At 36.8% G+C, this 27,797-nt stretch overlaps 2 protein-coding genes across 2 annotated transcripts in view; one reads left to right on the forward strand and one right to left on the reverse strand.

Annotated features, from left to right (window-relative positions):
* Positions 1–27,797, reverse strand: part of SUPT3H (suppressor of Ty 3 homolog (S. cerevisiae)) — a 597,109-nt gene that overhangs the window by 559,722 nt on the left and 9,590 nt on the right. Inside the window, exon 2 of the mRNA XM_006860525.1 lies at positions 16,399–16,499. Within this exon, the coding sequence (XP_006860587.1) occupies positions 16,399–16,499 (101 nt within the window). The remainder of the gene's footprint in view (positions 1–16,398; positions 16,500–27,797) is intronic.
* The window catches only part of RUNX2 (runt-related transcription factor 2), a 278,570-nt gene that overhangs the window by 22,548 nt on the left and 228,225 nt on the right, over positions 1–27,797 (forward strand).

Below are 27,797 nucleotides of genomic sequence, written 5' to 3' on the forward strand. Positions count from 1 at the left end.
CAGGAGAGAAACAAAAATTCAAATGAAACATAATATTGTTGAATTATTCTTTCAAACAGAGGACTAAAATCCGAGTGGTTTATTGCTCTAAATTTAAAAAACAAATTTTAAAACTTGACATGATGAAGAAAACAAATAGAAGAAAAATAACAGCATAAAAAAATTAATGCCACTACTAGTACAATATATCTTAAAGTAATGGTAAGCTGTAAATCAGGATTATGTCTTATTCTTTCAAGTAATTTATAGGCCTTCAAATGAGAAAAACAGAACAGAAATTAGATTATAAATATCTCTTATAAAAACTTCACTCTATCAGAGTAGCAAGGTTAAAGAATGATTTATCAAATTTGACTCCTAAAGATGAATATAACAAACAGAAGGCTTTTCATTTGACTTCATGAAAAATATAAAACCTTCGCCTCACTAAACTAAACATCAAATCCATTGCCATCAAGTCAATTCTGACTCATAGTGACCCTATAAAGGGCTTCCAAGACTATACATTTTCATCGGAGTACACAGCCTCATCTTTCTCCTATAGAGTGGCTGATGGGTTTGAACCTCAAGCCTTGGGGCTAGCAGTGTAGTGCTTAATCCTTTCATGCAAAGATACCAATAAAATATTATCAATATTTGAACAGATGTACAGTTCATCTGAACACCCTAATGATTATTCATCAGTACATCACTTCATGCAAATAAACATAAATGTAGTTTACACGTATAGAAAAATAAGTGTCTAAATACTGAGAGAGTAAATCAATGAAATGTTAATATGGTTAGGTTGTATCCTTCTTTCTAGGTTCCAAAATCTCTCAAATACAAGATGTGTTACTTTTATAATCCCAACAGCCAGTTGCCCTTTTGTCAATTCAAAGTTTACTATTTTAGTAAAGACATCTGTTAGGAACGTAAAAAAGACAATCAAGAATGACTGTTTAAACTATTCCATCCACATATGCTACCTAATCAATTCATGTTTAAACAAAGAATGACTGTTTAAACTGTTCCATCCACATATGCTACCTAATCAATTCATGTTGCCATTGTTGGCTTTTTTGTTTTTTGGTAAATTAACTCCTCCTATAGTTCATTCCAAATAAAGTATCTTGCTTCAGAAACTCTTTAATTGTTGGTGATTTCAAAATGATCAATGCAATTGACAAATGTGTGTGTGTGTGTAGATATATATATATAGATAGATAGATAGATAGATAGATAGATAGATAGATAGATAGATAGATAGATAGATTTTTTTTTAACAACAAATACACACACTCAAATTTCAGGTAAAACTGGAAGGTCCAAACCACATTTTAAAAAGGTGTTACAAGTCAAAGGAAAGAAATATGATTTGATTCAAAAATTTATCTAAAAAGAAGTATTACCACTACATTTAAACATGGATACTTTTACGTTAAAGGTATTTGGTACACAAGACCACAAACTACAGAAAAACAGTTTACTATTATAAAAAGTTAAAAACAAACAGGTCATTATAATACAAAGACTCTTATAAAAGTTGTTCAAGGTGCTATAACATGCAGAAAAGCGACTAGCTAGACAGGATAGGTAAGGAAAGACTTCCTGGAGGATGTACTATTCAAATCAGGGAGCTCTGGTAGCGTAGTGGTTACGAATCGGGCTGTAAACCTTAAAGTCAGCGGTTCGAAACTACCAGCCGATCCGCAGGAGAAAGATGAGGCTTTCTACTCCCGTAAGGATTTACACCCTCGGAAACCCGGTACAGGGTCGCTATGGGTCGGAACTGACTTGACGGCACTTAACAACAACAACATTTTCTGTTACATCTCAATTACTGTTATAGCTGTTGTTAAGTGCTACTGAATCAGTTCTATCTCATAGATACCCTGTACAGGGTTTCCAAGGAGCAGTTGGTGGTTTGAACTGTCAACTTTGTGGTTCAAAGTCCAGTGCTAATGAATATTCACTAAATTCTTCAATTCCTTCTCCAACACTCATTTTTCTCTAAGGTAATCAACTCTTTTAAACTCTTCTCTCCCATCCCTCCCCATCAGCACAGGCTCAGTAATCAGAACTTCCAATACCTCAATCTTCAATATCCTTCTGACACATCTGTCCTTCAAACACAGGAGCTTCAACAAGTTCATGGTAAAAATGGAACTGAAAGAGAATGAACTCTTCCACAAACTTTTTGAAGTCTTCTTGTATCTAAATAAACCTAATCATTCTCTTTTCCAGTCTTATGCCTCAGTAGCTAATCAGTGAAATAGAAAATTATACAACCTTATTGTTAAAGTCTTTGTAAATCCTAACTTCGGATAAACTCTTTGTTAACACTGGGCAATACTAAACATATTCCTACTTAGCTTTCTCTGACCTCACAGTGGTCACTACAAATCTTCAGCACTCTCAAGATCCCCTAATTCCACATCCCTGCCGTCCCCAGTGATCTTGCCTACCTCTTAAAAATGGCACAAATAGTAATTATGCAAAACTGAAAATAAATATTGCATCAGACCTTTTTTTATGGGTAAAAAAGTATGTGTACTGACTTAACCCAGCAACCTACTCAAACTTACTAGCCACTCCTGGAAAACTCCATACAGGGTTGCTATGAGTCAGAACTGACTTGAAAGCACTTAACAACAACAACTAAAATCTTTATTTAATATTGCCTTGGTAAGAGAAAAGATTCTGCCACAAACTAATGCCTTACAATAAGTTTTGACCTACTAACTAACCATTTCAGATCCTAAAGCAAGCACTAAACTCTCAAAATTGATGTCATGAAGTATATACTCCAAAGATGAAGAGAATTTCTCAATGTGTCATGTTTTCCTAGCTTAGGTACTCTTCTTTCAGATTTCAGTCTTTAGTAGCCTGGACGCCACATTCAAGAAGAGAGGAGAAAAAACACTGCCAGAGTGTGGTACAATAACAGAAACAAAATAAGCCAAGGAGGGAAAAAGATAAAAAACTTTCACTCCAGGTGTGGCTCTGTGCACCAGCACTGGACTGCAGTTCAGTAGTTCAAACCCACCACCAACTGCTCCTTGGAAACTGAGTCAGAAGTGACTCAGTAGCACTTAACAACAACAACAAAACAACAGGCACATCAATTCAAACAGCATTTATGCCTCAGGAGTGCCTAAGGGCATCATACTATAAAATACGTGGAATGTAAAACTTGTTATTTACAGTGAATGTTCAAGATAAACCTAAATTGTACCTACTGCTATTTTTAATAGCACATTACACACGTCTATGACTACGATATATATGTAGTCATAGACGTGTGTAATCAGAATAAGATACATTTGACCACTTTACAAGGGGAACTCATTGTGAAATGAAGGTTATATGAAATATACTTACTCTTTATGAAATGAATTGCACAGATACCATGTTTACAATTCAATTAGTCAGAATATAGTTTTATATATCTTTTTTTTTTTTTAATGAAGCTGATCTCTTATTTCTTTCCATCCCTGTCCTCCTTTTCTAAAATTAAGTGGAGAGGCTGGTTGATTTTTACATACTGCAAGCACAGCAGAATCTACACTCAGACAAGAACAACTACTTAATAAAACTGAGAAGCTGCTCAGTCTCTATCAGATCCTAGTTAACCAGCCCGTTCATTAGTCAGTTGTTTTGGGTATTTCTGCTCAGTGTTGTTTCAACTACACTTTTCAAAATGTAAAATTACTTCATTAATCAACTTTAAAAATAAAATGAATTACATAGACAAGTGTTTGAAATCTGAGTATACAGAAAAAAAGCATAAAGAGGAAAGAAAAATGAAACTGCTTAAAATTTGCACTTAGAATTTGTTTTGGAACTTGATAAAATGATCCCTAAAAATTCATCTGGAGGAATGAAATAGAAAAGACGTCAAGAAATATTTTAAAAAGAAGAATTAGGAGGATGGACTTAACTATAATACTACATATTAAAACATATTAAGAAGCTACAAAAACTAAAATAATGTAGCACTGGCAACGGAATTGACAATTCAATGGGAAAAACGTAGAAAAATGTATCTGATAAAGATAACATTCTAATTCTGAGGGGAAAGGAAGGCTTATTTAATTTTTTATGGTTAAGACCACTGACAAACCAATCTGAAATAAAAGTTTTTACTTAGTTACAATGTTTAACACATTCCTTTATCATATATCAAAATAAAGAATTGACTATTTAACTGTAGAAACTAACTGCCTCCAAAAGATGGAAATATAAAGCAATAAACACAAGGATAAGTCAAAAAGTACTGCTGCTAGGAGTTCAGCTCATACTTGCACCAGTTTATTCCAAACCAAACCATGTTTAAACATGTGTTAGATCAGTTCTGTTGTTCAGTACCATTGAGTAGGTTCTGACTCATAGCGACCCTGTATTGGGTTTCCTAGGAGCAGCTGGTGAGCTATAACTGCCGACCTTACAGTTCAAATCGACCTTGAAGTCCAACGCATTAGCCCACAGCACCACACAGTTGTTGTTGTTGTTGTTGTTAAGTACCGTGGAGTCAATTACTACTCATAGCGACCCTGTATAGGGTTTCTGAGGCTGTAAATCTCTATGGGAGTAGAAAGCCTCATCTTGCTGCCACGGAATGGCTGGTAGTTTCAAACTGTTGACCATGAGGTTAGCAGCCCAATTCGTAACCACTACGCTACCAGAATGATTGCAAAAAAAACTAAAAAACTATTTTGAGGTCAAGGTTAATATCAAAAATTTAACAGTACATCTTCCCAAGTCACTTAAGCTTTGGAATAAGTTTACAGGAATGCTGACTTTCCCCACATAACCCAAGTTTTAGAAGAATCAAGCATTTTAAGAAAGATCGGGAAGACCTTAAAGATGAAGCAAGAAAGGAAGATTGCCAGCAAAAAAAATTAAGAAACTATGGCTGAAGACGAGAAAGTAGTGGAAGAAAGTCTTAGTACTACCACGATCTGATAGTTACTGAAGGTGGGATCTCACGGAGATCAGCATTTTCCATTGTAAGTGAACATCTTGGCCTCTGCCAGTTTTGGACTGGATGGGTGTTAAAAGTGGTACATGAAGATCAGCTACTTCAAAGAGCTGATCTTCCCACCACTTTTAAGATCAAAGCTAATGAAGATGAATGTATGGAATAAATCATAACTGGGGATTAATATTAGATTTAACAATACAATCTAGAGAGCAAGTTTCAATGAAAACTTTCGAAGAAATATGCTAAGTTAGTTAAATTCAATGCAGAAACGCCAGCTCAAAGGCTATGGCAACTGTGTTTTGAGATACCAAAGGGGTAATCTTGATAGATTTTCTTGAAGGACATAAGATGATCATGGAAGCTTCTAAGGAAGAAGTTTTAAGAAAATTGAAAACTGCACTGTTGAGAAAAAGGCCAAGAAAGTTGCACCAGAGAATCTTTTTCATTATGACAATGCACCTGCTCATTCTTCAAGGGTAGCAAGGGCTGTTCTACAAAAAATTTTTTGTGAAGCTTTACTCCATCCACACTATTGCCCAGATCTTGCCCCTTTAGACTTCTTTTTGTTCCCCAAACTCAAAGAACATTTAAAAGGAACATGATTTAAATCTCTTAAGGATGTTTTGACATGGTGTAAATCAAAGAGTACAGAATTCTTTGGAGGACTGTGGTAGTGGTGGTGGTGGTGGTGGTGATGGTGTCCAGTGCAGAAGATTCCGACTCACAGCGACCATGCATAGGGTTTTCGAGGCTGTAAATCTTCACGGGAACAGAAAACCTCATCTTTCCCCCGCAGAATGGCTGGTAGTATTGTACTGCTGAACTTGAAATTAGCAGCCTGACTAATAACCACTACACTACTAGAGGAAATACTGACTTCTGAAGGGTACAGACCTAGACAAAGGAAATGTCGAGAAGCAACAGCTTCACATTTTGAAATTTTTGTTTAATAAAAGTTTCATAGCAATACTTTTTTTACTTAGCCTTGTACATATGGTAACAAAAGACAGGCTTTTCTTTCAAAGGTGAACACCATAAAGGAAAAAGCAAATTGAATTGGATGAAAATGAAAACTGATTTTTTTGTAAACTCACTATCACAAACACAAAGTAAACCAAAATTTGGGATATGAAGAGAGGATGCCAAATATAACCAACAACAACAAAATCAATGCCTTTAATACATTAAAGCAAATGAGATACATAAGACTGATACAAATATACTAAGAACTATGTACTAAGTACTATGAACGGACACAACAGAAGAAACACTAATGGGCAAAATATTTGCAAGTTCAGTGGTCAAAAAAACCCCTAAAGTACCATGTTTCCTCTGTTAAACTGATTTGTCATAGTGTGAGTCGGAGGGAGATGCTCTCACAACTAGTGATGGAAATGCCAATCAGTTCATCTCTCCTAGAGTAAAAATAGTCTTTGACTCAAAAATTCTTCTTCTAAAACACTCATATAGGGTAACAGGTATCAAAATCTCATGACAGCATTATTTTTTTTAAATAGTGGAAGAACAGGAAATAACCAAAAGTTAAAACAACAAAGAATAACATGATAGCTATCCATACAGAGAAACAATAATGTCTAGTATCATGAAAAGATGTTAACAATAAATATATTAAGGGGAGGCAGAAGAGAACTTTATCACCTCTTCTGACATTAAGGAGGAGCTCTGGTAGTGTAGTGGTTACAAATCGGCCTGTGAACCTCAGGGTCAGCAGTTCGAAACTACCAGCTGTTCCGCAGAAGAAAGATGAGGCTTTCTGCTCCCGTAAAGATTTACAGCCTCGGAAATCCTGTACAGGGTCGTTACGAGTCGGAACCGACCACGGCACATAACCACCACCATCCGACATAAAGTCAGAAGTATGGTATTTTGAAGTTACCCAAGTTTCCCCGAAATGATACAAGGTTTCTCTGTTGATTAAGGTCCCTGGGTGGTACACACAGTTTGCAATTGGCTGATAACCAAAATGTTAGTAGTTCGACTCCATCTAGCAACACCATAAAAGAAAAGGTCTGGCAATCTGCTTTCATAAAAATTTTAGATTAAAAAAAAATGCTATACAGCAGTTTCATGAGCAGCTCATGAGGAAGCTGTGAATTGGAACCAAGTCAATGACACAGACAGTGTTGTTGGTGTTACTCATTGCGACCCTGTAGGGTTCCCAAAGAGTGGGTGGTGAGCCTGAACCACCAACTCTTGCAGTTCAAACTGACGTTGCAGTCCAGTGCATTAACCCACAATGCCACATCAGGATTTGTGCTTATTAAGTCTTCCTGAGTTAATCAAACAGTAAGTCAACTATAAACATGAGAAAAACTTTAAATTTAAATATATACATACACAAACACACAATACACAAATTATTTTCCTCTATACACAGTGCTATAAAAGAAAAACTCAGAAGTATTGAACTATATTTGCTTATACATTGAAAATGAAACTAGAAGAATATAAAACAATAAAAGCTGTTACTCAAAGTGGGCTATCCTAAGCAACAAAGGTAGACCTTTCTACTGTAATTTATTTTTAAATATACAAATGTATAAACTATTAAAAATTAAACTGAACATAATTTCTTCATACTCTCCCTCACAAAAAGGGATATATAATGCATTCCATTACTCAATAATGACACAGGATGTACAAGAGGGTTTCAAAAAATGCATAGGGCTAAACTGCATTATCTTTTAATTTCTCCATGAACTTTCTGAAGTCCCATCGTATTACTAGTGGAATTTTAATTTACTAAATTCGTTAATGGAAGTCCATCAAACGCCCTAAAAATATGTAAGGCTTCTGACTTGGGAATCTCAGTTCTAGGAATTAATCCTAATAAAATAGCCAATCACATGCTCCAAACTGTATGAGGAGGATTCAAAAAGTTCATGGAAAAATGGAACTAGAAGATAATGAACACACACATTATATATATATATATATATTTATATTTATATTTATTTATATATATATATATATTTATATTTATATTTATTTATATATATATGTTTGGAGTTCTAGTGTGGCATTGTAGGATAAAGCGCAGGACCACAAGATCAGTTTGAACTACAAGGTCGGTGGTTCAAGCTCACCAGTTGCTCCTTAGAAACCCTATACAGAGTCGCTATGAATTCAAACAACTCAATGGCAATTTTATCAACAACAGTACTTAACAATAACATATATGCATATATATGTATATATGGAGTCCTGGTGTGGCACTGTGCACTAATTCGCTGGACTGCAAGGTTGGTTTGAACTGCGAGGTTGGCGGTTCAAACTCATCAGCTGCTCCTTGGAAACCCAATAGGTCGCTATGGGTTGGAACCGACTCAATAAGATTTAACAACTCTGGTAGCGTAGTTGTTACAAATCAGGCTGCTAACCTCAAGGTAGGCAGTTTGAAACTACCAGTTGTTCTGCAGATAAAGATGAGGTTTTCTGCTCCCGTAAAGATTTACAGCCTCAGAAACCCTGTGCAGGGTCACTATGAGTCAGAACCGACTCCACAGTATTTAACAACAATAACAACAAAAAACAAAAAAAAGAGAGAGAGAGAGTGAGTCCTGGTGTGGTGCTGAGGGTTAGACTGCAAAGTCGGTTCAAAAGCAAGGTCAGCATTCATGCTCACCAGCCACTCCTTGGAAACCCTATATAGGATCAGTATGGGTTGGAACTGACTCGACACCACGTAACAACAACAACAAACACTGTTCATTACAAAGTTCATTATAATGTTGTAACAGGAAAATTTTTTAATAATCTAATGTATTTAAGAATGCTAAAACATTATAATGAAATATAATTATTACATCTATAAAGATAATGTTGAAGTATATTTAGTAATGTGGAAAAGTCTTAATAAGTATTCTGTAAATACCCAAGTTACCAAACAGTAGCTTTTGGTATATTTAACAAATTTTTAATACACATTAGAAAGGATCAGGAAAGAAATGTCAAAGCATTAATAGTAGCAACTCACTGAGTTTTAAGTTGTTCTTTAGGATTTTTTTCTGTCATTTCTTAGTGGTTGGTTTGGTTGTTTTTTTTTTTTTGCAAAAATAACATGAACTACTTCTGTAGTTTAAAAAAAAAAAAGGCATTTCATTTTTAATAAAATGCTGATATTAGAATTTCCTTACCCAGTACATTTCCAGACTGTTGACTTTGTTTTGCTGGGAATGAGGATGAGTGGTTTTATTTTGTTCTTACATATAAAACCCACCCATACAGAAGTGAACCAAGATCTTCTGGCTCCAAACCCACAATCCTTTCACTGTGTCATGCTGCCTTCATCAAGTACTTACTTGTGGCATGATTGTTCTTTGCATCAATTTGCCCTTTAATCTTGTGGTTGTTGTTAAGTGCCACCGAGTCAGTTTCGACTCAGAGACTGGGTACACGATTTCCAGGAGTGACTGGTGAGTTTGACCCACCAACCTTGCAGTTAGCAGTCCGGTGCTTATCCTACAGTGCTACACCTGGACTCCTTTAAAATACTATTTATATTTTGTTATAAATTCCAGATAAGTTTTACTATATATAAAAACAAACATTATTCCTGACCACATCCTTCTAAAGGAGCCGAGTATATGAGGACAGAATTAAAAATACTGCCACTGCTTTACTTAGAAACAGATTATACTCCAAGTTCAGCAGTTTGTAAAGCAATTCCACACAGAAAGAATGTTCTGTTTGTTGAATAATAAATACTGATTTCCAGGTCTTCCCATAAAATTAATTTAATCCATAATATGTCAGAGAAATATTATTAGTATGAGGGGTTCCAAAAACTTTGTGGAAATATTCCATTTTATCTTTTCACTTCATTTTTCCATGAACTTTTTGAAGCCTCCTTGTATACTGTTATTCCTTTGAAATGTGTATTACAAGAATAGAGAAAGCCAGAAAATATTAATAATCAAGACTTTATCAGCAGTGGCAAAAAACAGTCATAATGAGATTGTTTTAAGACAGAGAAATCTAGTGGAAAAAAATGTACAAACTAAAAAACCTTCTAAAGACTATAGTAGTTGTTGTTTGTTATGTGCCGTGGACTATAGTAGTAGCCCTTTAAAAACAGGTACATGGTGTTTTGACTATATCCAAAAAAGATAAATATTCAGAGAGCAGTCTAAACACACACAGTCTTACATGCTAAGTGATATATCGTAATACAATAAATATACACATATATATAACATATTAAAATATATCACAATAATTCTATTCTTATTCAATAGGCACAATATAAAAGTACCTATCAGTCTCACATCTAGACAAAATGAAAACTGTGCCTCAGCAAACTTAAAATTGCCACAGACCTTCATAATCAACAGTCAAAACCAAAGAGATTCATTCCTTTATACTAAAATATACGTTTTATTATTATTACATCTTAGCTTGGAAAGTTGTTTGCATTCTAGATTTTAAAAATTTTATTGAATATAGTCATCAACACATAGATAGCAAATTTTTGTCTCATACCCAAAGTTACCAGGAGCTCTAGTAATTAGCATATGGGGTTACAAACTGGGTTGCTAAACACAATGTCATCATTTCCAGTCTTTAAGCAGCTATGAGAAAGATGAGGCTTTCTGCTCCCATTAATATTCACAGCCTCTGAGACCCTATATAGTGTCACTATGAGTTGGAAATGACTTGATGGTACACATCCACCACCAGCACCTTAATATTAATTAAGGAGCCCTAAGTGGCATTTGAACTGCAAGATTGGCAGTTCAAGCTCACCAGAAGCTCCTCAGAAACCCTATACAGGTTCGCTATGGGTGGGAACTGACTCGATGGCACATTAACAACAACAATGGTATACTGGGTTACTAAATTTCTGAAAGAAAAACAGTATAACCAACTTTCAGTTGCATTTAAAAACTTCCAATGTATAACAGCCCTGTACAACAGAGTAGATCTGCCCCCTTGAAGTCCCTTCCCAAGGTTATAAATCTTTATGGAAGCAGACGTTTTTCTCCTGAAATATGGCTAGTGGGTTCAAGCCACTGGCTTTTTAGTTAGCAGCTAAGTGCTTTACTCCCTGTGCCACTATGTCTCCTAGTAGTTTCAATCTGCTTTTACACATATTCTCAACTCAACTTTCAGGAAAAAATACAACCAGCTGTACATTACAATTTGAAAATTTTCATCACTACTAAAAACCAGAAAATCTTAAAGGATTCCAAATACATGCATTTCACATAAAGTATAAGCATAAGTTTACCTATGTTTTAGTGACCTTAAATACTAGAAAGTAAAATCAAGCATTATTTAATATAATAAAATAGAGAATTAGGATGTTTGTTGCTGGTATTTGTTGTTAAAGTGCTACCAAACTGGTTCCAACTCATAACGGTCCTGTATAAGGTTTCCGGTGAGTTTGAATTGCCAACATTGTGGTTAGCAGTCCAGTGCTTATCCTATAGCTTCACATAGTCTATGATAATATGGCCAAATATATATCCAAAATTCTGAAATATCACAATTACAGGCACTCAATAAGTAATATATGATTTCTTTGGAGAAAAAAACAACTTCCTTTTGATTACTGATTTGGCTATATTTAAGAAATTGAAATAAATGTTATGGCAATAGAATGTGAAATTAATGACATCTAATATTTTTAATACTCATTATTAAAAACAGTATTAATGGACCAATTATTTAGGTTTCACAACTTCATTACAGCACACTAATCACAAAACTATTAGAAGTTAATTTATAAACTAAATTTTATTTTTTAAAAAAATTGTATTGACTGAAATATACTTTGGCATAACTGTCAAGAGCATAAACTCTATGACTAGAGTTAAATCCAGGTTGTACCACTAACTAGGTAATTTTTATTGAGTTGCTTAACATTTGTGTGTCAATTTCCTTGTCTATCATGTATAACTTTTGCAGCAAACATGATTCTACATGATTCAGTCAATTACCTTTAGCGTTAATGTTTGTTGTTGTTAGGTGCCATCAGATGGATTCTGACTTCAAGTGACAGAATAGAACTGCCTGAGGATTTTCCGGACCTCAATCATTAGGGTAGGAGCCCTGGTGATAACAACTGTTATGTGTTCCACTGCTAACCTCAAGGCCTGCAGTTTGAACCACCAGCCACTCCACAGGGGTCCATACTTGGAAAACCTGTAAGGCAATGCTACTCTGCAGGTCACAATGGGTCAGAATCAACTTAATAGCAAAAGGTTTTGGGTTTTAATCTTTATGAGTATAGAGGCACTAAATAGGTACCAACTATCAACCTTTAGTTTAGCAGCCAAGTTCTTAACTGCTGAGCCACTGGGATCCTTAATTTTCTCATAGAGTTGTTGTGAGGATTAAATGAAACAATATATGGAGTACTCTCCTCACAGTGCCGGACACATGGTATGCTCTAAAGAAGGGGCTTCAAAAAGTTCATGGAAACATACAGTCAAGAGATAACAAGATATTCACACAAACTTTAGAAACTCCCTCCTACAGTAGCAGTAGTAGTTAAATGCCATTGAGTCGGTTCCAACCCACAGCCACCCTGTTTAAGGTTTCCAAGGCGCAGGTGGTGAGCTTGAACCACTGACCTTGTGGTTCAAACAGCTCTGCAGTCCAGCGTATTAGCCCACAGTACTACACCAGTACTCCTCATATAAGTACTTGCTATTATCACTAGCATTATTAAAACGTCTTCAAATTTATAACACAGCTATAACAGTTATTTTTACTATTAGGAAATACACTTTACCCCAGTTTCCTGAATAACTTAAATGCATTCGGAAAACAGTATTTGAAGAAGCCCTATCTTATTTTAATAACCATCTACTAATAATTGAAATATTTACATATCAAATCTGACAGAGTTGATTCTGACTCATAGTGACCCTGCCTAGGATTTCCGACACTGTAAATCTTTATTGGAACAGTAGCCTCATCTTTCTCCCATAGAGCCGCTGGTAGGTTTGAACTGCGACCTTATAGTTAGCAGTCCAGTGTTTATCCTATAGCACCACTGATTTTAAAGACAGATTATGCTGAGAATAAAGACAAGAACACATTTTTTTCACAGTTCTTAACTTCATAATGGAGTCCTGGTGTGGCACCATAGATAAGCACTCAACCATAAGGTTGGTAGTTAAACTCACCAGCCACTCCTTGGAAACCCTATACAAGGTCGCCATGAGTCAGAACCAACTTCACGGCACTTAACAAACAACAACTTCATAATACTAAATGGCAGTCAATGATATCATTTTATACATCAAGGATAAAATGTACACTGATTCTAATTTATATACACCTACAGTGTGGACTAAGAAGCTCTGGTAGCGTAGTGGTTACGAATCGGCCTGCAAACCTTAAGGTCAGCTGTTCGAAGCTACCAGCTGTTTCGTGGTAGAAAGATGAGGCTTTCTGCTCCCGTCACCTCAGAAACCCTTTACAGGGTGGGTCACTATCAGTCGGAACCAACTCCACGGCACATAACCACCACCACCACAGTGTGGACTAAAAAGATTTAACTTTCTGATTTACAAATTGTTCGTGTTTTATCACAAAAATGTAAACCCTCTACACCCTGCTAGTACATGTTACTCAAAGAGTTGTGGTGGTTGGTGTTGTGTGTCAATGAGTTGGTTCCAACTCACAGCAACCTGGTATGAGTCTATAAATCATCATGGGGGCAGAAAGCCTCATCCTTTACCTGCAGAGTGACTGGTAGATTTGATTGCTGACATGGCAAACAGTCCAGCTCATAATTCACTATGCTACCAAGGCTTCTTCCAGAGTTCTGTGTCTGCTCCCGTAAAGATTTATAGCCTCGGAAACCCTGTGTAGGGTCGCTATGAGTCGGAACCGACTCCACGGCACATAACAACAACAACAACAACAACAACAACCAAGGCTTCTTCCAGAGTGCTGTAATAAGGAGCTTACGCAAATCTGTTCAGTAATAGGACAGCATGTATCATCTCCAACCTACTGTCAATTGTTTAACTACTAATCCTTTTGCATAAAATCTATAGAAGCATTTCCTAATGCTTCACTAATAGTATTTATCACTCAGATTTAAAATATGCCATGTTCTATCAAGGTCTACGTTCTTTCTAACAGAACAGACTGGGCACCAGTTCCTTACTAACAGATCACGACCATTTCATTGTGCTTGACAACTAGATACCTTCCAGTGAAATCATTCCCTGAAAATGACACTATAATATTGTTACTGATTTAGGAAGCAGGGAGTTAAGAGAAAACAGTTCATTAGTGGTGAATGGGTGTGGAAGATCAGTAGCAGGAAAGGACTGAAATGTAGCAACGCAAACAGGCACGGAACTGTGAAAGAGCATTAGTAAAATAGGGATTCACAGAATGAAAATCCTGTACCACAAACACAGAGGCACCATTTGAAACAAGCATATACACAATGATCATATACTGACTATAATTTTATATAATCCAAAACCTGCACATTTTATACCAACAGAAAATACAGATACATTTAAAAGGGATCCCCCTTCCCCCCAATTCTGGCCCTATTTCTCTGTTCTATGAAGTGATTCACATGGAGGAAAAATACCTTCAGACTACAATGATGAATGTAAGTATTAGAAGTGGCCTCTCTATGAGGTCTGAAAATAGAAGGAAAATGTACATTTCTTCCAGAGTTGTAGCCAAAAACAACTTCTGCATTCTGAATCCAGCTTAGGCACACTGGTTGGGAGATGTTTGCAAAAGTATTTAATAAGAAAAGTGCTGAATTTAGCTTTTATTTTTTTCTCAGTTTTCCTAAATGCCCTGCAGTCCATCAAATTCACTAAGATGAACCTCTCCTAAGTACAAATGACAAAAGGAAACACCTCTACACTGTTCTTCTTACAGAGAGCTGTTCCTACAGATGAGGAGTCATTAAATTTACTTTGTAAAGAGCTGGATAGAAAATATTAGGCTATACGGTCTCTCTCACAAATACTCAACTCTGCCGTGTAGCATGAAAGCTGCCATAAGCAACTGGTAAATGAGTGAGCCTGGCTATGATACAATAAAATTCTATTCTAAAAAGCGGCAGTGACTCTATGTGCCCATGACCAGTTTGCTGATCCCTGCTACAGAGCACCTGTTTTGTTTTTTTTTATCTATTTTTAAGTGGGTTGTTTTAAAAATACCACAATATTAGAAATATGATGTCTAGGATTTGTTCTGAAATATTTCTTATAAAAGAAAAGGAGACCATAAGGATGAAGGAAAGGTTAAATGTGATTACTGTTAGAGCTGGATACTTGATACATGATATATGGATTTTCACTTTATAATTCTCTAATTCCATAAATTTGAATATTTTCCAAATTAAGAATTTGGGAATCTGACCTAAATGTTTTCATTATTGTTTAAAGTATACTCATCGGGCAACTACAAAGTATATGTTCACACTCATTTTAGCCCTGAAACAGTCAGCACATAGTGGTTGTCTGTCAATATACAGTTCCCACACACACAAGTATCAATATACACCACAAGAAGAAGACCCTGAATCCCTCAAGAGACACCTTTTAAACTGTCCGATAAAGTCATGAGTAATGTATCCAGAGAAAAAGAGGAACACTAATGTGTTAATCCGTTTCTGCAACTCTTTCTCCTCAACCAGTAATAAAGAAAAAATAATATGCACCAGCAGACAGAAGTTCTAATAAACATGAGATCTTCATCAAATCAAGATATGCAGTTTCACTCAACACAACAAGGCAGAAATCAAGCAGAACAAGGCCTTAGGGAAGAAATCTTAATCACGGCACAATTTCTCAGTCTGAATAAATGTGTCTTTAGAGTGCCTAAATTTTTCTCAAAATTTGAAATATAGTGATTTCAAATACTATTCAAAACTTAAAAACTGTATTAGGCTCACAAGTATGTGACATTTGAGAAAAACTGAGATCACCTCTGTGAAAACATTTCTCCTATCCAAGATTACAATCAATCTCAATTTTTTTCTAAATCAAAATTTCACAGTAACAGACAATCCATAACACAAATGTGTGCAAATATTAGAGAAAAATTTTAAGTGATTGTTTATTCTAACTTTTATAAAAATGAACCAATATATACTTTTATCAAATATTGTACTACTATTGCCTTTTTAACCAATTTTGCTCCTCTGCATGTTGTTAAGTGCTATCAAGTCAATTCTGACTCATTAGAACAGTATATAGGGTTTCCAAGGAGTGGCTGTGGAGTTTGAACTGCCGACCTTATGGCTAATAGTCCAGTGTTTATTCTACAGTACCACACAATAGGACCATTTACAATGGTGTCAAAGACTGTTTCAAATTATTTCCAGTTTAAGTTTTATAAATCTTGTCATTTCTAATTTTTTCCACAAGAATAAATTTACAACAAAAGTAAGTGAGATGCAGAAACATACTTACATCATACTCTGTAATTCAATTGCAAAGCTTATGGACTTCCCTGTACTTCTTCCACTACTTGAAGTAGCAGTGGACATTGGGCTAGCTGCAGTATTATTCATCTAAACAAAAAAAGAGAAAGTAAGCTTATAAAATGTAGTTTAATTGCAAATAAATACATGAGGGAAAGAGAGATTATAAGCCATTTCAAAAAGTACAGAAATTTTTAAGTTTTGAATTGGTCTATGTGAAAAACTGGTTTATTCATACTTAGTACTCTTTATTAAAATGGAATAGTAAGGTAGAAATAGAAAACTGCTTCGTCAAGTAGGACACCAAATACTTAAGTAATAAACATCTCAGTACCTATTCTACAGTAAATAATAGAAGAAAAACATTCATTAAAATACCTTTTATAGAGTTCTGAGATTTCAAAAATATGTTCTACGGTGTCCTATAGCTCCTAAGGGGTACTTCACACACACACACACCCAATTTTATCCAGTACACCAAAACAACTCTTGATTTTTTTTTTTTTAATCTTATACATATACTGAGGTTCCAAGTACATGAGTAAGAAACTAAGGAGTTCCACTGTTGTATGATGCAAAATTATAAAATAGGATAGTCTAATTCCCATTGAATCAAAGCCTAAAATACAAATAAAGTCAGTAAGCAGGTCCAAAGTAAGCACTGTGTTGTTTTATAATCTATGTATAAGCAATTCATTCAATTTAAAATGTGACACTCCCCCAATAAAAGGACACATAATGAGAAAACGAGATGTCATTCCTGCTCTCTATCATTAATACATGTGGCAGTCCCATAAATAACTATCACCTAGTGAATGCTCAATAAATGCTACTGTATGTACTGAGGTAAACTGTGAAAATCTGTTAATTTTCCTTAAAATACAAGTACTCTGCAGGAAACTACACAGGGTCACTATGGGTCGGAACCGATTCAACAGGACTTAACAACAACAAAGAAGAATTTAACAAACAGAACTAGCATAGGTCAAATTTTTAAAAGTGAAACTGAGAACTTATAAGTAAGTACCGAAAACTAAGAGGGCAGATCCTGGAGTCTGATTGCCACTTTACTAGGACCTTGGGCAAGTTACTTCTGTGCCTCAATTTCCTAATCTATAAAATACCTACAGGTGGTACAGTAATTGGACATGCGTAACCCAGGGCCTGTCTGTACTAACACCCTACTGTTACTATTCATCCTACCTTAAAGACCCCATCATTGGCTTTGATTCCTTCTTTCATACTCTGTAATTTAATTTATAAGAGGCCAACTAAATACTGCTTTATGTTCTCACGTTATTCTCCTCTTGTTCTAGTGCTGTGGCCCTCTCTTTTCCTATGTCAGTGCGCACTTCACACTGTGACCAAATGTATCTTCTTAATACACCTCTCTGGAGTGCTAGTGTGGTCTTGTGGGTTAATGCTCTGGACCGCAAAGTCAGCTGAGCTGCGGTTCAAGCTCACCAGTTGCTCCTCAGAAACCCTATATAGGGTGGCTATGAGTCAGAACTGACTTGAAGACACTTCACAACAACAACAATACACTCCTCTAAACTGACTACTCCTGTGGGGAAAGGAAGCTAAATGAAAACTGAGAACCTGAACCACCATCGCTTGCCAAAGTTGCATGACATGAAAAAAGGCTGAAGCAAAACAAACTTACTGAGGACCACTGCCTGAAGCAGGACTTTGAACCAGTTCATTCCTGTTTGATCCTCTGCTGAGCATTTGCTTTTCCACCCCAGAAAAACAATCTGCACCTATATTTTAACAAGAGCTTATGTATAACAAGACTCACCTGGGGTCTCGTTAATATGCTGGTGCTGGTTCAGTATATCTGAGGTGGAAATGAACATCTTCAGCAGGGGATCAAAATGGAACAGGCTAGAAGCCTTGCCTGAATGTAAGCCTTTTGTCAAGCTTTGGAGAAGACAGCAGGTCAGAGATATAAAATAAGCAGCATGCTGCCTGGGTAACTTACTCTGCAATATCCTAATATCTCTCTATGGCCAGAGCAACTAGCCCAGGTTCTAGTCTGAGGACCCTAATGGTCAGGCTAAAACCATTAGAAACAAACTGCAAGAAAAGAGAAAGAAAAAGAAGAAAAAAAGGCCACTCAACTTGAGCCTGAAAACCAAAATTCAAAAACACACAATGAACTTACAGTCACCACTTTTTAAAGCCTAAATATGTCCAAGTTTATTAGAATATGTATTGTGATCTGCAAATGGTATAGGAATAAAAACATTACCATTTGAAATTCAGGAAAAAAAGCAAAAAGTCCAATCACCAGCCCAAGACAGGATACACACACAGCGGTAACCAAGGACTTCCAGTCCTGGTAATCTAATCGTAGCTTCAAGAAAAAGTGCTAAAAATAAGGGAAGCTGGATTTCTAAAGGACTACAGAAAAGACTTTCCCTGTTATCCCAACAGAAGACTGATAGAGGCATTCTGGAGAAAATGGTAAATTCAGAAGATTCTCAAACATCAATGGTCCTTTTTCATTTTGCAAATCCAGTCACCCTACTTCACTCTCTTAAGCAGAGGCATTTCACAAAGCAAATTCGTAGTGAAACCACAGCTTCCTTCAGTTGTCCCCCTGGTGCAAATGTTTCATATCGGGAGAGGAAAAAGGTCCCAATCCTAGTTTATTATAACCACGATCATCCTTTCACAGTCAAGTTATTTAATTTTTAAATCAAACAGGTGAACAGCATTTTTCTTGACATGATGAGCTGATAGCTCATTAGACTCTTTAAAATAATTATTTCCCGTGCCCACATCTTGTTTGATGATTTAGATAATTAACTTCTTTAGACATTAACTTCTTTACACATCAAAGTCCTATCATTCCAATGCTTTATTTCCTTTCTTCCAGACATTAAAAAAAAAAGTCGGCTAAAAGCAGAAGCACTCAAGTCAATTTTCTCTAATAAATACAGTTAACATGGAACTGAAAACTTACTGTAATCTTCTCAATGGGTTAATGTCCTGCAGTTGTTTTAGCTTTCAATCGAAATGCAGCTGTTTGCCATATTTTACAAAATGAATTCAGATGTGCAGATTGGAACCTAGATTATTTCAACATGCCACAGTTTAAACATGAACCCGAGGAGTAAGTTCACTTCTGATTAATACTATTTAAAACTTATTATTGAGCCAATAGCCAATACTAAGTCACATCTGTACAATCCTGTTTCACAGAGATAAATCTGACATTTATGTTTTAATTAAAACAACAGAACTTAATGATGTACTCCCTTCTTTCAGAAAATACGTTTTTAATTGTATTAAAAGTATGTTGTTGTTAAGTGCCGTAGAGTCGATTCCGACCCATAGCGACCCTGTATAGGGTTTCCACGGAGCAGCTGGTGAGCTTGAACCACCGACCTTGCAGTTCAAATGACTCTGCAGTCTGACGCATTCATTAGCCCACAGCAACACACCAAAAGTTAAGTAACGATATATTAAAGAACATATTGCTGGGTTTCTACTTAAACTCCATACTTTTGGTGACTAAATAACCAAAGAAAAAATATGAAACATTTTTTACTTAAAAAGTCTACAAAACTGGAAAATGTCATTATTAGTTGCAGCACCCTCAAAACCACAAAATCTGGGCTGTAAAATTCATCCATCTACCCTCTTATTAAAAGATAGTGGGATTTTATGCAATTTCTTCTACTATATCTTGAATGAGGAAAACTGAGTTAGATCTATATACTGATTCTGAGCTTCTACAGTGACCCAGTTTTAATCATTTATAACCTGAACATCCCACATAATAGAAACAGAAAACGGTAATAGTCAGAACATTTTCATTTTCATAAAACTCCAAAGGCAGGAAGCAATTATGGTTAAGCCAATACTATTATGCACTGCATTTTAATAACAAAAAAACTCACATTACATCATGATCTCAATTTCGCCTGTTGTGAAAAATAATACCAAATGGTCCTTCAATCACTGAGAATGCCAAAAATGAAATTAATTCATTAAAATGTTTAAAATTCTAAAACATCTATACCTATTTTCTCAAATAACACAATGATAACTCCAATATATTAATTTATGTCCCATTTCAGCAGACTCTGGTGGTGGTGGTTGTTATGTGCTGTGGAGTCGATTCCGACCCATAGTGACCCTGACCCTGTACAGGGTTTCTGAGGCTGTAAATCTTTACAGGAGCAGAAAGCCTCATCTTTCTCCCGTGGACCAGCTGGTAGTTTTGAACTGTTGACCTTGCGGTTCATAGCCCGATTCGTAACCACTACGCTACCAGATTCTAGGAGATATAAAACTAAGTATATACTCAGTTACTATCTGAAAAGTACCATGAATAATCCAAAGAACATATGATTCACATACTATATATGTCTGTTTTTAAGTCAATAGCAATTTATCTGAAGTCACTGCTAATTGTATTTTTCGTTAAGTTAAAAAAAAAAAAATTTTTTTTCAATTATTTATCAAGTAAATTCAGAAGACATAGCACTGCAAATAAACCAACTGTCATCAGTCAGTTCCTATTGATGTCAAGCTCATGTGTGTCTGAGTAGACGCTTTCTCCATAGGGTTTTCATGAGCTGATTGTTGGGGAGAAGACTGCCAGGCCTTTCTTGTGAAGTGCTTCCATGTGGACATCTTGTTGTTGCTAAGTGTCTTCAAGTTGGTTCTGACTCGCAGAGACACAGTATAGAATTTCCAAGGAGCCGCTGCTTGGGTTTGAAGCATCAATCTTAAGGTCAGCAGTCCAGTGTTTATCCTACAACACCATCCCAGGACTCCTGGAGCTTTCACTCTTCTGATTGGTAGCTAAAAGCATTAACCATCTGGGATATTCAGGGACTCCTACCATTCATGTTTGTTGTTAAGTGCTGTTGAGTCAGTTCCGACATGTATCGAACCTGTATGGAGTTTCCGAGGAGTGGATGATGGGTTTGAACCGCTGACGTTTTGGTTCTCAGTCCAGTGCTGATCCTACAGCGCCATACCAGGAGCACTCATATATACTGTAGTATAATAATTGATTTCCTCATCTTCATACTGCTAACTCTGTTAAGGAGAGGAACTGAATTTATCTGTAATTTTGGTACCTAATTTATGAGGACTGCCTGACATGGCTGATGTTCAGGAAATGTTGGCTGAATAAACAAATGGTTGAATGGTAGAACAAAGGCTACAAAGATAAAAGTCAGTATCCTTGCCATTTAGCTGTTCACAATCTACTGAGGTTAACACAATGCAGTGAGTTTAGAGATTATGCACAGAATATTATCACAGAATATTATCAGAACAGAGAAAGAATGTCAGACTTGGCCAATTATTATGGCAAAACTGCAGTGATATTTAAAATTTGTTAGTCTTTCAAAAGTAAAGCAATTAAAAATGAACAACAATTTAAGTAGTTAAAACAAACAATAAATTAACAGCAAATCCAAACTGCCCACATCTTAATGAATTGTTACAATGAAATGTGTGCAAAAGTGGAAGTACTTTGAAAATTATGAAGCATGGCCATATAAGAATAATATATGATCTAAGAAAAAATTCTGCCTTCCCACTCACTGAGTGATGACCGTCCTTAAAAATGGCAAAGGGAAGAAGTATTCCCAAGCCCAGGGCACAGTTTACTTCTGTAACATGGATAAGAAGCTACAGATATTAGAAGCTACCAATATTTATAAGAAATACCAATGATCAAAATGACCAGGTATTAGCTAAGTAGGAAGAACACCACTGTTTTAATATAATTACCAAGGACTTTACAGGCAGAAAAATTCTTCTAATATACTGTTGTTATTAAGTGCTGTTGAGTCAGTTCCGATTCATAATAACTCTGTATAGTGTTTCCAAAGAGTGGCTGGTGAATTTGAACTGCTAACCTTGCAGTTCAAACCGACCTTGTGGTCCAGGGCATTATCCCACAGCACCACATCCCTAGTAGATTTACCTCTACCAAACCTGCTTCTCTGTCCCACATTCCCAGTTCTATAAACTCGCTGCCACTGAATAGCTTCCATTGCATAGCAACCCTGTAGGACAAAGTAAAACTGTCCCATAGCATTTCCATGGCTGTAAATCTTTATGGAAGCAGACTGCCACATGTTTCTCCCAGAGAGTGGCTGCTAGGTTCAAACCACAGACCTTTGGGTTGGCAGCTGAGGGCTTTAAACACTGTGCCACCAGGACACCTGTCAGTCACCTAAAGACCATTCTCTCTCTGCATCCAGGCACTGTGGAACCAGCATTTTCTCTTTTAACCGAACAATTCCAAAATCAATCCTTCCTTTTAAATGTTCACTTTCATCAATATCCTTACTATTTGTCGTTAAGTGCCTTCAAGTCGATTTCAACCCATAGCGACCCTGCACAGGGTTTCCAAGGAGCAGCTGGTGAGCTTGAACCCACCGATCTTTGCAGTTCAAACGACTTTGCAGTCTGGTGCATTAACCCACAGGGCCACACCAGGACTCCATATAAAACCTTTTAAACCCATCCTCCAGCTTTCTAATTAACTGTGCATGAGACTTGATGTGGTGCTCTAAGATAAGCAAGGTTGGTTTGAACTCAAAAATCACTCTTTGGAAACCCTATAAAAAAGAGTCACTATGAGTTGGAATCAACTCAGCAGCACTTAACAACAACAACCACCTCCACAGTGAGCATCCTCAACAGTACTTCTCTGCTCAGAAGTCCCCAATAGTTTGCCTCTGCCATGAAGTCAAAATCTGTCTAAAGATCAGTCCCTCCTGACCCGATTTCCTTTTCTATTCAAGTATATCAAACATTTGGTAACCCCCAAACCACCACATTCTCTGCTGGATCTTAACCCCAACAATTTTTCCTATTTGCAATAACTCGCCACCTACCCAGATCCTACTGGTCTAGAAGAGAGCAACCTAAATTCAACATTCCCATGAAGCTTCCCCAGACAAGCAATTCTCCTTTCTCCAATGTCTAGGTGGCACAAATGGCTAAGTGCTCAACCACTAGCTGAGAGGTTGGTGGCTTGAATCCACTGAGAGGGGCCTCAGACAGGCCGACTTTCAAAAGGACAAAACCTTGAAAACCCTATGGAATGTAGTTCTACTGTAGACAAAACAGCACTAACAACTACGAGGACCCCACATCCCATCCCTACCCTACTACTGGCTGGTGACTACATCTCCTACTTCACAGAGAAATAAGAGTATGTAGAAACTCCCTCATCTACAAAAGCCACTGTAGCCTCTCCTCGTTTTCTCTTCACAATGAAGTCCTACTCATATGGAAAGCCAATGATCCATCTGTGCTTTGTATCATTCATTCACAACTATTTACTACAGGACAAACACTGTTCTAACAGCTAAGGAGAGTCCTCATGTGACACCACAGGTTAAGTTCTAGACTGCTAACTGCAAGGTTAGCAGCTCAAACCCACCAGCCACTACTTGGAAACCCTGCACAGGGTCATTGTAAGTCAACAGCACTTACCAACAAGAAGTCAGACTAAAAAGTCTTGGTGTGGTGCTATAGGAAAAGCACTGGGTTGCTAACCACAGGTCAGCAATTCAAACCCACCAGCAGCTCCATGGAAACCCTATACAGGGTTGCTATGAGTGGAACTACCAAGTCAAGCAAAAAGAAATATATTATAATGCAGGAAACATTCACATAAACATAATTCCAGGTAATCACAAATGCTATGGGAACAAAAACAAGTTGATTTCAAATAGGAGGTGACATTTAATATAAAACCTGAACAGAATCCAGGAAAAAGGTTCAGGAGAAAAGGTTCACAGCCACCAGATGCTCCCTGGAAACCACATAAAGGGTCGCTAAGACTGAGAACTCACTTACAGCACTTAACAATAACAAAGGTTATGTTAAGTACTGTAAGTCCTCTAGTCGGTTCTGACCCAAAGCAACCCTGTATAGGGTTTTCAAGGAGGGGCTGGTGAGCTTAAAGTGCCAACCTTGTGGTTCAAACAGACCTTGCAGTCCAGCGCACAGTACCACACCAGGACTTTCGTTGATTGTAATGTGAGGCTATTAGAGAATTTTGAAAAGCAAAGTAACTTGCAGTATTTTAGGTTTTTTAAAGGTAACTCTGGCCACTTGAAGAATATACTAAAAATAAAGCTAAGGGTATAAGTAAGAAGATCATCTAAGAAGCTACTGCAATTGTCATCAGACAAGAGATGAAAATGACCTGAATCAGTGTAACAAGTGGAGATGAGAGATGGTCAAAATTCCAAAATGTAAACTGAAGGTAGAACTGATTTAAGGAGTCATAGGGGAACAAATGGATAAGCACTTGACTGCTAACCAAAAGGTTCACAGTTTAAACCCACTCAGCAGCTCTACAGGAGAAAGATGCAGAAGTCTGCTGTTGCTGTTGTTGTATTCTATCAAGTCTGTACCGACTCATAGTGACCCAATGTACAACAAAACATTGCCTGATCCTATGTCATCCTAACAATGGTTATGCTTGAGCCCATTGCTGCCGCCACTGTGTTAATCCAACTCGTTGAGGGGTCTTCCTCTTTTTCACTGACCATCCACTATACCAGGTGTGGTGTCCTTTTCTCCAGGGAATGGTTCCTCCTAAAACATGGCCAAAATATGAGAGACAAAGTCTCGCCATCTTGGCTTCTAAGACGTATTCTGGTTTTCCTTTTTTCAATACAGATTTGTTTGTTCTTCAGACAGTCCATGGTACTTTTTAATAGTCTTCTCAATCACCATTACCTCAAATGCATGAATTCTTCTATTGTCTGCCATAATCATGGTTCAACTTTCACACGCATATAATAAGGCAATTAAAATGCCACGACGTGGGTCAAGCACATCTTAATCCTCAAATTGACAACTTTGCTCTTCAACATTTTAAAGAAGTCTTGTGCAGCAGATCTGTCTAGTGCAATATGCCACTTAATTCTTGACTGATGCCTCCATGAGTTGATGTTGTTGTTGTTGTTAAGTGCCATCGAGTCGGTTCCGACCCATAGCGACCCTGTACAGGGTTTCCGAGGGATAGTAGATCCAATCAAAATGAAGTCTTTGACAACTTCAAATCTTTTCTCCTTTTATCATGATACTATCTATTTATTGGTCCTGTTGTGAGGATTTCTGTTTTCTTTACATTGAAGTGCAACCTATACTGAAAGTTGTGGGGTTTATCTTTATCAGTATCTTTAGTCCTCTTCACATTCAGCAAGAAAGGTTGTATCATCTGACCACAAATGAGCCTTCCTCTAATCTTGACGCCATTCTTGTTAATATAGTCCAGTTTCTCAGATTATGTGCTCACCTTACAAATTGAATAAGTACAATGAAAGCATACAACCCTGGCGTACACAGTTCCTGGTTTTAAACTATTTAGTATCCCCTTGCTCTTTTGGAACAATTGCCTCTTGTTCTATGTACAGGTTCCTCATGAGCACAATTAAGTGTTCCAGAATACCCACTGTTCGCAAGGTCACCCATAGCTTGTCATGATCCACATAGTCAAAAGCCTTTGCACAGTCAATAAAGCACAAGTAAACATCGTTCTGGTATTCTCAGCTTTCAGCCAAGACCATCTGACATCAGCAGTGATAGCAATCATTCCTCGTCTTATCTGAGCCTCTGGCAGCTTCCCCTCAATGTACTGTTGCATCCATATTTTAATTATCTTCAGCAAAATATAACGATACTGTTCTATGATTTCTGCACTCCAATGGATCACCTCTCTTTGGAATAAGCACAAATAATGATCTCTTCCAATTGGTTAGCCAGGTAGTTGTCCTCCAAATATCTTGGCATAGATGAATCAGTGTCTCCAGTGCTGCATTCGTTTATTGAAAGATTTCCATTAGTATTCCACAAATTCCTAGAGCCTTGTTCTTTGCCAATGCCTTTGGTACCACTGGCACTTGATCACATGCTACCTGTTGAAATGATTGAACATCTGTAATTTCTTTTTGGGCCAGTGGCTCTGCATATTTCTTCCATCTTCTTTTGATGCTTTTTATACCATTCAGTCTTTTGCCCATAGAATCCTTCAGTATTTCAAGTTGAGGCTTGAATTTTTACTTCAGTTCCCTCAGCCTGAGAAATGCTAAGTGTGTTCTTCTCTTTGGTTTTCTAACTCCAGGTCATTTCACATTTCATTATAACATCTGACTTCATCTTCTCTATCTGCCTTTTGAAATTTTGTTTGGCTCTTTTGCCTCCTTTCTTGTATTCATCTTAGCATCTTTACAATGAAGAGCAAGTTTTAGCGTCTATTCTGACATCTACTTTGGTCTTTTCTGTCTTGTTTTCTTAATGACTTTTTGCTTTTTTCCTGTATGATATTCTTGATGTCATCCCACAACTCTTCTGGTCTTCGGTAAAAGGTATCTAATTCATCAAATCTGTACCTGAGAATTTACAGGTGGGATATGTTTAAGGTCATATGTAGGCACTCAAGGACTTGTTTCAATTTTCTTCAGCTTCAGCCTAAACTTGCATATGTGCAATTGATGGTCTGTTCCAGTCTACCACAGGTGACCCTGTTGGTATTTAAAATACTGATGGCTTAGCTCCCAGCCTCACAGCAACAGGAAAGCAACTAGAGTACAACAGGCTAGAAAACCCTATGCGGCAGTTTCACTCTGTCACATGTGCCTAAATCAACTTGACAACACCTAGCTATAACAGAACTGACTTGGTGGTGGAGTTGAGATGGGTTGAGAGAAGAGTGACCAAGGATGACTAAACTGGTTAGGGCCTGAGCAACTGGTTGACTGGTTGCCATTTACTGAGTGAGAGCAGGAATGGGAAAGAAAAGGTAAAAAAAAAAAAAAAAAAAAGGCGAAGCTTCAAAAAGTTCATAGAAAAAAATAGAATTAAAAGATAGTGGAATTTTTCAACAAACTTTCTGATTCCCCTCATGTTACACATTCAAGTAGAGATGAAAATCAGCAGAAGCTTTCTGACAGCAGAAGTTGTAAGGCAGAAAAACTGAGATTAAGGTCAGGGTCAAAGTTTTTTTGTTAAGAAACATAATTAATCAATATGTTGTGTTAAGTGCTGTTGAGTCGGTTCCAACTTGTAGCAGTACTATATAGGGTTTCTGAGGAGTGGCTGGTGAGCTTGAACCACCGACCTTGCAATTCAAATCAGCTTTGCAATCTAGAGCATTAATCCGCAGCGACATACCAGACAACATAGATCCTGTTAACAAGGATGCCTTGTCAGGAATAAGTTCTGTTGCTTCACAGGGGTGTTATGAAGAACACAGTGCCTATTACATAGTGAGCACTCAAAAATATGTATGAATTGAAAAGAACACCAGAACACTTTACCAATTATGAAAATTCCCTTTTCCTCTTTCCATAGGTAGGTAAGCAAGTTTTTCACCATCTCTTTAGATAC

The sequence above is a fragment of the Chrysochloris asiatica genome, unplaced genomic scaffold (genome assembly GCF_000296735.1).
Source record: "Chrysochloris asiatica unplaced genomic scaffold, ChrAsi1.0 scaffold00038, whole genome shotgun sequence".
NCBI lineage: Eukaryota > Metazoa > Chordata > Mammalia > Afrosoricida > Chrysochloridae > Chrysochloris > Chrysochloris asiatica.